This window comes from Eptatretus burgeri, chromosome 1 (assembly GCF_056783735.1).
Source record: "Eptatretus burgeri isolate ZD-2024b chromosome 1, Ebu_testis_v1, whole genome shotgun sequence".
Taxonomy (NCBI): domain Eukaryota; kingdom Metazoa; phylum Chordata; class Myxini; order Myxiniformes; family Myxinidae; genus Eptatretus; species Eptatretus burgeri.
In genome coordinates, this window is record NC_140961.1 from 39,494,077 (window position 1) to 39,506,118 (window position 12,042).

At 47.8% G+C, this 12,042-nt stretch overlaps 2 protein-coding genes across 4 annotated transcripts in view; one reads left to right on the top strand and one right to left on the bottom strand.

Annotated features, from left to right (window-relative positions):
• Positions 1-765, bottom strand: part of LOC147034298 (nuclear receptor subfamily 0 group B member 2-like) — an 18,775-nt gene extending 18,010 nt beyond the window's left edge. The window contains exon 1 of the mRNA XM_085880279.1: positions 1-765. This exon is cut by the window's left edge and continues 115 nt beyond it. Within this exon, the coding sequence (XP_085736405.1) occupies positions 1-732 (732 nt within the window). The 5' untranslated portion in view covers positions 733-765.
• LOC147034299 (uncharacterized) overlaps positions 1-12,042 on the top strand; it is a 40,899-nt gene that overhangs the window by 14,391 nt on the left and 14,466 nt on the right. Inside the window, exon 1 of one of the 3 annotated variants that reach the window (XM_085880276.1) lies at positions 6,525-10,718. The exons of the other annotated variants lie outside the window; for them this stretch is intronic. The gene's annotated coding sequence lies outside the window, so the exon portion shown is untranslated. Of the gene's footprint in view, positions 1-6,524; positions 10,719-12,042 lie in introns of those variants that run through there. 3 annotated transcript variants of the gene reach the window in all.

Consider the following 12,042-nt stretch of genomic DNA (forward strand, 5'->3'; position numbering starts at 1 on the left):
TCCCTCCGCTTCCCTGCCATGATGGTCATCTCTCCCATGAACGATCTCACCATCTGGGCTGAGTCGATCCTCTCTGTCCGGCCTCCTCTGCAATAAAACTTTCCAATCACCACCACAATACTTCGTATTTGAAGATCTTCCATACCCGAGGGTCGGGCAATCTCTTTGTGACCCTCCACCACTCCATCTTCCCAGAGATTCTCTTCGACGTCGCTTTGCGACTCCTACAACTTCAAGTTCTGTTCCTTTTCCTGCACCTCTGCCTTCGTGATCTTCTCGTGGCACCACCGTCTTTCCAACACTGTCGCTTCCAGCCTTCGCTCCTCCATCACTCTCATTTCCGCCTTCTGTTTGGGTGAGAAGCTGCCGCAGCAGGCTTGGGGCCTCACACACCTCGAGGCCGACTCGGTCCTGTGCTAGACCGAGAGCGAGTAGCGGAACCCACGCGTCGGCCACTAGGCGGTGCCGGTCGGACTTGGGTAACGCCGTGAACGAAGGCAGAGTCCGCACGAAGCGCACCGTTTTTAGCAGGACTCCTGCCGCGGCTCGGCTTGCCAGGTGCGGTGCTCGCAGGTCGACTCGAGGGGTCCTGCGAGCTCGCTCTAGGCCCAGAGAGCCCGAGCCCAAGATGTCCGTCCGGAGAAGCTCCCACAGGATGACCCCCCGGCCGCACACTGGGCTGGAGCATGCAGACTGGCGGCGGCAACAGCTGCGGTTGTGCGAGCGATCCATGTGGGCGAGGCTTGAGGTGTGCGCTCAGTTGTTCCAGCACTTTTATATCCCCTCAAACTCACCAGTCAGCTCAACTAATCCCCCCACCTCCTACACCCCAGCCTCTTACACCCCAACTCCTCCTCATTGCTCACCCCATCCCTCGCCACTCTTCCCGTTATTCGTCCCACCATGAATAACGCGCCGCTGGTGAGAACACGTGGAGTTTTACGTCAAACGTGCAAGCGGAGGTCAAGCACCTGAAAATGGCGCCAAAACCTGGATTGTATATTCATGTCCACGTCTCTCAACTCATTGTGTCGGTACATCACCAAGATGTCGGTCCCACAGCTCGGCCATTCACGGTCGTGACACTTCTGACATCTCGCGTTTGAAACCCCCCACTCCCCATTAGTTTTTTTTAACATCTTTTCGATTATTATTGATCATTTCGAGGGGGAAAAAAAAGAAATAAACTTTTCAGTCTTCGTCATTACCAATGTAGGCTTCCCAGGCTTCCATCGTATGAACAGAGCGCTTGTTACATCATTAAGCGCCACCACTTTACACTGCGAGGGTGCTACCAAAGCAGGTCCTGGGTAGAGGTCTTGCTGGGTGGTTTGCCCCAGTGCAGTCCCCACGTTCAATCAAAGCAGGAATTTGTAATTTGTTCAGGGTGCTGGCTCGCCTGTTCTTCGTGAAGGACACCGAGGGGTTTTTTAACGTCCACCAACGGATTCTGGCAGTTGCGGTTTGTCGCTGTGTCGGGTTTTGAACCCAGGCTAGACGGCTCAGAGGTTAGTGTGCATACCTCCAAACACTCCTATCAGCTCTTTTTAACTTTTTTTTTGTATCCATAGTCGAGGCTCATGGAAGAGCTCGTGTTACTGTATTAGTTCACTGAACGGATCAGGACGTAAGATGACAAAATGAGCAGCAGCAGAGAGAGGGTGGGGGTGCAGACACCAACAACAGAGTTGAAGTCCAAGATTGAGGTGTGGGGAGGAATGGGGGTGGACAAGATGGATACAGAAGGAAACTCTCATGAGGGAAAACTGGAAATTTGGAAGGAGGTTGGATTGGGGTGGTTAACGAGAGTAGAAAAGATCATGGTTTTGCATTGGGGTCGATGATCTGAGATCGTGGTGATCAGCTGTCTTGAAGACCTGGAGGTCAGAATGAAATTCAGGGTGATTCGTGTGTGTGTGTGTGTGTGTGTGTGTGTGTGTGTGTGTGTGTGTGTGTGTGTGTGTGTGTGTGTGTGTGTGTGTGTGTGTGTGTGTGTGTGTGTGTGTGTGTGTGTGTGTGTGTGTGTGTGTGTGTGTGTGTGTGTAGCACCCGTCTGCAGACTGCAAGCATTGGTCGTTGGTGGACTCGAAAGACCCCACGGTGTCTCACAAAGAGAAGGATCGGTTTTCGCCAGAACTTTTTAGAAGTTACTCCCTGCCTGAAAGTTGAGAAATAGGTGGTCTTGGATATCCATCGACACCAGGTGACATTGCTTGCTATCTCAAGAGTGTCGTTACTGTCTTGTCCAGCATCTCCAGCAACTATAAACAAATTGATAGTCCCAGGTTGTTCGCACGGTACATTGTGAACAGCCATCTTCGGCTCCGAAGTCACTTTGGTTATTATGGTGGTTATGTGATGATGCATTCATTGTTTGCAATGCATTTCTAACTTTCTTCCCACGTTGGCAGGATAAAAGCCTTGGTACGAGGTGTGATCGGGAAGTCTGTGGCATTGAAAGTCAATGACTCAGATCAATGGTCATGTTTCTGAATTTTCCGACATTGAGTAATACACTAGTTTTCTTATCGTCCTCGCAATAAGGACCGGTCGTCAATTCAAACGCACGATCCAGCACCATAGGATTTGGCCATGGTACCCGCACACGATGGCCTACTCTTTTCAAAAGGCGCTGTGGTGTCCTGAACATTCAGAAGCGATCGTTGCCAGATAGAACAGATGCCTTAACATCTCGTCGCAGACAGTACTCTTACGAAGCAACGCCCTCACCCTAACGTGGTTATTTTTCAGCAGGTGGCTGTAATCGTGGGATAAAGCTTGTCTATCTATATTAGTAAGTTGTTGCCCATCCCAAGTTATCCTGAGGGTATTAACGCTCGACCACACAATGTCTTGTACTGGCGTCACATGGAAGACCTGACCTGGCAGGTCAGGTGTAGGTTACCTCCATGGCTCCATCCTTGCAGATAAATTATCTATCTGAGTTCTTACTGACAATCCAAAGGGCTTCGTTTCCATGTTCAGGATCTTGGGTCTAACGTCCTGGAAACGAAATGTGGGTTTGACTCAAGATCCTTAATGCCGATGCGTTCAGCCAGATTTTAACCCATTAATTACCTCTTGGAGGTGAGTCCTCATGTACCCAATACCAGACCATTTAGCATACCCAACTTGTCGTCGGAACTTATTCTGTCAGGAATCGAACACAGACTTAGAACAGCTCGGATGAAGTGAGGACGCAATGCCTGTGAGCTGTCCTGTCCCCCACACCACCCCCCAAAAAACAGTGGTTGTGTTATTCCTGGATTACGAGATGATTCCTCTCGGATTTAGCGCAACTCTCACTCAAATATCTGACCCCATCACAAACGTAATCGCTAACTTGGTTTAGTTTACTGATCACTTTTTATTTTTATTTTTTCAGGAGTGAGGCTCATGGAAGAGCAATTGTAAGACCTGGCAGTGACACAACCACCAATGAAATGAATGAACAGGATAAGAAGAAAGGGAGGAGAGGAGAGAACACTGAAGGTGCAAGTAAGATGGTTGGGTTCAGAAAGGTTAATGGAGGTAATGAAAATCATGCGACAGAATTGGAGATGACAAGAGATGGCGGTGCACGACTTGGTTGAAGCCCTAGAAGGAAGAGCATTTTCGTTTTGTAGTATTTTTCATTTGACATCAATGATTCTGTGACAGAGTGGCGACCCATCCAGGATTGTAACACGAGCCAGAGAAAATGCTTCAACCACTCAAACAATCTGTAGAGACTAGATCATGGTTCATTATCTGAGAATTTGCTGCTTCTGTATGCATCTTGTCTTGTCCACCCCGTGCATCCTCCCCGAGTCCTCATTCTTACCCACATCCCTTATTTGTCGGTCTCCGTCGATATTGCTGTTGGTCTCTCGCTCTCTCTCTCTCTCTCTCTCTCTCTCTCTCTCTCTCTCTCTCTCTCTCTCTCTCTCTCTCTCTCTCTCTCTCTCTCTCTCTCTCTCTCTCTCTCTCTCTCTGTCTCTCTGTCTCTCTGTCTCTCTGTCTCTCTGTCTCTCTGTCTCTCTGTCTCTCTCTCTCTCTCTCTCTCTCTCTCTCTCTCTCTCTCTCTCTCTCTCTCTCTCTCTCTCTCTCTCTCTCTCTCTCTCTCTCTCTCTCTCTCTCTCTCTCTCCCCTTTGTTTTGTTGCATCCTGATCAATTCTGCGTTCTCCCTCTTCCATGAGCCTTGACTTAATTCGAATACAAAAACAGAAAACCTGATCCGATCTATTGTTGATTATTCCTCATCTAATGAAGTCATGTCAAAGCACCTTGGAATGTCTAAATATCAAGAAAACGCACACGTGCAGCACCTGTCATGTGCACCAAAAACAACTGAATGACAATGAATGAGGACAAACTGTTCTTGTTTCCTATTAATACCCTGCGGTGCACAGACTCACTCTGAGACGGGCGTGGCCCACGCTGTGCCAACCACCTCTTAGCCCAGAACTTACGTGCAGGAGAGACATTCACAAGGCACGCAACACCCTAACCTTCCCCTGTCTCAGCTTCGTCATATCTCCATAGAGTTATTTCCCATCTCTCCTCATTACACCCACACTCGCCTACCCTACCCTACCCTACCCTACCCTACCCTACCCCCCCCCTCTGTCATCCTTTCTTCTCTACCCTTTAATTACTTTCCACTCTCCTGAGTCCTCCCCTCTTCCCCAGTCTAGTGCTTGTGTATTAGGTCGATGGCTCATGATTTTGGGTTTACAGTGATGTGGAAAAATGTACAGAATGTGGAAAATGTATAGAATGTAGCTTTGAGTAACAGTGACCTGTCAGGACTTTGCTTATCTGTTATCATGAAAGTTTGGGATTTTTATATGGACTCAAAACACACGCTCTCTTCGGGAACATCGGCAAATCGTCTCCCCGCCTCCCCTACCCCCCACTTCCCCTGCGAGAGGCGTGGAATTTTTGTTGTACCCCATGACCTTATCCCATGACCTTATCCCATGACCTTATCCCATGACCTTATCCCTGACCTTACCCCTGGGTAATGCCAACGCATATGCAAAATTTGGTGGCGATCAGGCCAGCCCTGTGTTTTTCTTTGATTTTCAGATGTACATACTACACACATACTTAACTGCAGAGAATTTCCTTATTTAATACAGTCGGATGTATAATTATTCAGGAACCTAATAAAGTATCTAATTCTCTTAAATACATAGTTTTAACAGCGGACAATCACACGGTCAGGACTGTCTCAGTGACCATTCAAGGATAGACCATTGTTGACTCATTAAGGACAGAGCAGCAATGGATGCAGCTTGAGATAGGGGAGAGTACAGAACTTCAACGTTCCCAATCCTAACCTCCTTGTCCTCCTATGTTTCCCCTACCACACACGCTTCATCCTCAAACAAGTGAAACTTTCACCCACAATTGCTCCAAATGCTACCGGTGCTCTCTTATTGAGAACCTGCACACCTGTGCTGTCTTTTTCTTTGCACACCTTATCAAACAGGAGTACACTTCCCAATACTCATTAAGCAATCTGCGAATGGCATCACCTTGATTGGCTCATGGAATTCCTCTACATATGAGCAGCATGTTGTGTTGCATGCCATTCTTTCTCATGCTCTATTCTGAGGCTGGTGTCCCTCAGGATGGTGTCCAGGATCATCTCCCATTTCTGGTAAACATCAACGACCTCTCTTCCTTGAGAAAATCATATACTGTATATATACTTAGCGGGGTATGCTTACACATTGTGTACACGAGCATGCTTTGTGTATATGAGTATGTGAGCTTCGATGTACATGAGCATGCTTACACATTGTGTAAGCATATGGACCACATTTCCCCATTGTCTCGGGTCACTCACCTGCATTTTTTTCATTTATTTTTTGTTCATTTATTTATTTTCATTACCTCCACCCCCAAAGGTGAAGCAGGTTATGTTTTCACCCTTCTCTGCCTGTTTGTCTGTCTGTCTGTCTGTCTGTCTGTCTGTCTGTGTACAGGATAGCTAAAAAAGTTGTGGGCGGATCTGGATTAAATTTGATGGAGAGGCTCGGTGTGTGACAAGGACGAAAGGATTCGATTTTGGTGAAGATCAAGATGCGGATCTGGACACGAGAATTGTTTCATTTTTAAAGTGATTCTTCACCATTGAGAGATAGGGCCAAAAAAGATAGTGCACAATATTTCAAAAATGTATTGGGCCCGATATGTTCTTGTGGATGAGGCATTGCATGGCCGAGGTACGTGCTCTGCCGAATGCCCTTCTAGTTTCTTTATATTTTCATTTACGGATGATTTCTGACAGTTCTGTGATTTTTTTTTTCCAGTGTATTAGCTTCGATGTACATGAGTATGCAACATTTCAGCTTTCTACATCACCGAGAAGGGACCGATCTTTAATATCAGTCAGTCAGTGGTTCGAAAGAGCTTTATATTATATACTAGCAAATATCACCCGTCGCTTTGCTGATGGTAATACTAAAGGGGGGAGGGAGAAATAAGAGGGGGGAATAGGGAGAGAGGGCTGGAGAAAAGGGAGAGGGGTGGGTAAGAGGGAGAGAGGGGTGGGGGAGAGGGAGTGGGGAGAGTGAAGAGGTGGAGGAGAGAGGAGGGAGGGGAAGTGAGAACAGTGTGAGGTGAGAGGAAGGGAAGGCAGACGTGCGGTGTCACGTTCATTATGATTCATAACGTCTCATCAAAATGATTCTGCATAGAAGAATAACAGTGAAGATGGAAACAAAATATTGTCTGAAATCCATTTTCTACTGGTCATACTATAAACACAACCCGGAGACAAACTCCCGTCCAGACATAAACACTGCCCGGAGACTAACACTGCCCGGGCTCAGAAAGTGGCTTAAGCATTCAAGCAAGCACTCTAAGTAAATGGTTGGTAATGAACGGTTGGCCAAGCTGTCGCTGTATACCATAAAGTAACTTTAACGTAAAGCCCGTCTTTACCGTGCATACAGCAGTTAATGAAATAAAACGACTTTATCCTGCAAATGATTGTAGCTTAATGCGGAACAACCCTGGAGACATCACAAAGTTCAATTGCCTGTGAAAGAAACATTGCAGAAAATCCGCCATTTTGCCCGTGTGTCTGTGCACGTGTCACGTGGTACGTTGGTTTGAGGTCTGCACAAATGTTTTCGTTTTTTTTTTAACATTCGTTTTTTACCAGATTTGCTTTGATTCCCTGAAGAGTCCCTCACAAAACCTCCAAAGATATTGACACAGATCTGGCAGATGCTCTGGATAGGCTGTCCCTCTGGGCGACAGGGCACGAGATCTTACAGTGAATGCATTAAATGATATAGCTCAATAAAGCTGGTTAATTTTGTGACGTTACTAAAAAATTTTTTACTCGATATAATTCTCCGAACAGTAGAAAAAGATAAGTTTAATGCTTTAGAAATTACGCATTTTCTTGTGTCGGTATGGAGGAGGGAACATCGCGTTGCTTGCTGAAAGTAAAGAGCTATATCGGCTTAGTTATATAAAATAGGTAAATTGGCTTAGTGATATAAAATAAGAATATCAGCGGTATTTGTCTCTGGATGCGTCCAGGCGGTGTTTGTCTGCGGATGCATCCGGGCGGTGTTTGTCTCCGGACGCTTGTGTCCAGTCGTTTGTCTCCGGGCGGTAATTAATGCTACACCGCATGTCTTCCTTCCCTTCCCCCACCCCTCCTCGCTACCCCTCTCCTCCTCGCTCCCCCTCCCTCCTCTATCCGCTCTCCCCACTCTCTCTCTCAGCCCCACCCTCTCTCCCTCTTCCCTCCCCTTTTTCTCCCTCCCCCCTTTAGTATGCCCGTCAGCGATGCGACGGATGGTATTTGCTCATGTAAAAATATATGTCGGTATGTGTGCTTCCTCCAAAACTAAAAACCATGAAACCTCGTGCCCCAAAACTTTGCATGCATACCAAGGGAACTCCAAGAGAGTGCATGAATGAAAATTGTGTGTTTGGGTACATTTAAACACCCTTTTAGAAGATAATTAACGGCTTTCCTCCTTGAAAGGCTTATCCTTGGTGAGCCCAACTTCGCCTCGCAGGGGTCTCAGCCACCATTTGGATTCAGCCTTTTCAAACATGCCTTGCCTTGGAAACACAATCTACTCTCACAGACAAAGGAACCTCTGGTAGCTTATACATGTTGCTGCATTTGAGACTGGGTAGTAACTGCTGAAATCTACATGTTTGGGTTCTTCCCAACATCTTTTTTCTTTGTCCCTTTCATTCTTCTTTCAATTTTTTTTTTTAACAATTCTCTTTATTCATTCTTTTTTTCACAATTCTCTTCATTCATTCTCATTCTTGCTTTTTCTTATCTTTCATCTCTTTTACTCTCTATTTCTTTCTTTTGTTATCGAGCTCTCCAACGAGAAGTGAATTCTTGCAGAAATCTTTCAAGAAGACTCACTTGGCTGCGCCTGGATGGGTTTGAGGTTCAGTGGAGTAGCGGCTAAAACCCAAATCATATCCAGTTCCTCCCGATGACTCCATCTTTGCTCTTTACTTCTTCAGTGCAGGGTACCAGGTGAGGTCAGGTATGGGAGTATGTGCCAGAGCAGCGCGTCGCTGCGTCCACTTTCCACCGGGACTCCAAGGGCCTCCGTCTGGCCAACCCCCAGGCAGATGCCTGGCCTATCCCCATTTCCTTGAGATGCCGACCAACCTGGTGCAACCACGAGGCATGTTGTCGGCCCATTTGCCTCTTCCACTCATGAGGTGAGAGAATCTGGTGAGCAGGATCAGCGTCAAGAAAACGAGCCACATGTCCATACACCCATAGCTGATGCTGGTCCGGGCAGGTCCCAGTGGGCCATATAGACGATGTAAATATGGATAAGGAATTGATCCAGGACCCGCATGAAGTCGCAATGGAGGGTGAAGAGGAAGCAATGGGAGAGGTGGAAAATAACCCCCACCCTTGTAGCCTGGTGTTGGCTCAGTGGTTAGGGTGGTGGCTTGGGATCCTAGGGTCCTGAGTTCAAGCCCCGTCGGCCGCTGAATTAATACACCAGAGGGGTTGACTCAGCCTGTCATCCTTCCAAGGTGGGCGAAATGAGTTCCAGTTCCAGTGTGTGTACTGGTAGAGGGGCACTGCATCAGCGACACAGTCGCGCTTCAAGAAATGATAGCTACCCCGGCAGCTAAGCTGCCACACGACCACCACCACCCTCGGCCTCAGGACAAAGGAGTTAAGAACTGCCCAGAAGGAAACGACGAGAGATGACTGCAATTAAAAAAGAATGTAAAATGGTACATGAGGAACTGATCAAAGATCAAACAAAGAGGATACAGGTCCTTGAGACGATACGGGAGGAGGTGAGTCCAGTGATGGCGAGTCCGGTTATGTGCATGATGCAACTCAACTGGGTGTTTAGCGAGCTTGGGGGCGACAGACCCGGGGTTTCTTGGAGTGCCCAATGTGCGGAGTGTGCAGAGTGCGTGCCTGGAACGAGTGGGGTGGAGTGTATGAGCGAATGTGAGAGCGCAGGACATGCACTGACACACACGGTGGTAGCTGTTCGCTTGACTGATGGGAGTGAGCCCTCCACGAGCAACAAATTTAAAATGCGGATGTGTTCTGGTCTCCAGCGTGGGAAAATCAACATGGATTTGGGATCCACGCCGGCCCCGCGAGGGATGCTTGCACGGCACGTCCGGGAGTGTGCACAATCCGTGCCTCGCAAACCGCCCAAGCACGGACGATTGCTTGGTTTAGTGACAAATGCTGAGGGGCCGGCGTGTAAACGCTCTGTCACAGATGAATCACTGGAGCATGGACGGCGAAACAAAAGTAATTTGGCTGTAAAAAGTTTTTCACGGGAACCAGGTGTGCAATATGCACAGTATGCCCGGCATGAACAATGGGCATGGCGAGCACGGCTGGGTTCCCCTTGGGAAAACCGTAATTCCCAGTGGCAAAAATTCTAAAACAAATTGCTTTGTGACAGACATATGGCTGGACACCTCCGCGGACACAGAGGGCTCATTATAGTAGGGGTAAGAGATAGTGACTGTAACGCCCACATGGGGGTGCCAGTGATAGTTACCTCAAAGGGGGTCCAGGAGCACTAGCCGAAGGGGGATAGCATTGTTAGGCCCACATGGGGGTCCCAGCGATGGTAGCCTCTATGTGTGTACCGAAGCGGTGACCATGAGGGAGGGCTTGGATAAATTTAGGGATCGAGAGCGACAATAGGGACTGTTTAGGTGGAGACAATGAACATGTAGTGGGGACGTAGAGAGGTATAGATGGTGGAGTTAAATGGGAGCATGCGTAGTCCAAGGGAAGATGAGGGTGCACGATGGGGATAGTACAATATAGGAGACAAGGTGTAGCAACGAATTGGAGAAAGAGGGGGACTAGGGTAGTGTATATGAGGGAAAAGATGTTGGATGGGTGCGGATGAGTAGGGCCAACCTCAAGCTCTCTCTCCCGGCACCACCGTCACTGCCCCAGGTATGTGCACACCAGGGACCGGCTGACCATGTTGGTCGGACCTGGTGTTTGATGGCATTACCTGGTTTACCTTTTTCCTTTCGTGCTGTTTGCCTTGTTGTTTTGCTTTGTCTCGCCATCCCCAGGACCATCATTGCATCACTCACCTTGCTGGATCACTTGTTCTGCGTCCATTGCATCACTCACCTCACTTCACCATTTGCTCCGTGGCCTGTGTTCCACCCCCACCTGTTCTGTGGACTGCTACTCATTGCAGCCTCATTCCAGGTGACACCGTTCCAATTATCATGGTGGTTTTGTTTTGTTTTCTTTTGTTTGAACTGCATTTACTGCAGCAGTATGTTACCACACTTATGGACTGCCCCCTATGCTGCAACCTCATACCAGCCAAATACTGGTGTCATGCCACTTTTCTTCACTTCTTTAACCACAAATTACCATGGCCATGACCATGAACTGCACAAACGCAGTTCGGTGGAGGAAGTGGCTCGATTCTTGTTGCTGTTTCCTTTGATCATTTTTGTTTAGAAGGCCACAACATTTATGGCCTGTATGCCGGTCACTGGCCGGACGGTTTATTTTGTGATGTGTGCTGGTGACATTACCATGTCACATGGTAATGCTAACTTTTAATGGCAATGATGTAACTTTTAACCGATGTCTCCAGCTGTTGGACGACTCAGGGTGAGTCTGGGATAGGGAAAGGGTTAGTGTTATGGATTTCAGAATCAGATCGGAATAATACATAATGTTGCGGGGCCGGACGTCGGCTGCGAGCACGACCGCGAGATGGAGCTGCAGAGTCGGCTCGACCGATCGCCCGGAATTCAGATCGTACTTCTTCGGAAAAGTCCGAAGAGTACGGGTCCCTTTCGGACCGTGAAGGGTCAATATTTCCACCACGTGATTCAGGGTTATTCGCCAATTTTCAAAATACCTAGAGACCACGTGGCGATCTACCGAGTCTTCACACCCTCAACGGCACCCGTACGAACGAGCTGCTGAGCATGCTCGTTCCGTGTGCGACCCGAGCGGTTTTATGGTCGAGTTCCGTCGGTCCGATTGTCCCGTTACAACGGCCACGGTAGTGGCCTGCTAATCCCCCAGCACCCGACACGCTCAGTCAATGCAAGAATGGACACGAACGAGCTGAAACATTGAACAAATGGGGGTTTATTTATACAATAGGTGCGGAATGAGGGAAGCACGTAAGGGCATAGCTAAACCGAATATAAGAAATGTAAGTACACTGAAATGCAAAAGAAACTTACACTTGTTTGAAATGTAATGAATTGTAACAGTTCAAAATGAAATAAACCAACAATTGCCAATTGAAACATTGGCATTTTATTGATGACATGTCAAGTTTTTGACCAAGATACGCCATCTCATAAGTTTGTTCTACAGTACAGAACAGCACAGGGTGCAATGTCAGTCCCCTTTCAATAGCGTGTGTGGCCACCATTGTTTTGGATACAGGCAGTGCATCGTCGGCACATACTGCCTACCAGTCTTTGGACGGATTTCTGCTGGATTCTGTCCCACTCAGTCCTCAATGTCTGAAGCCATCTGACTTAGGACCATCTGCCTG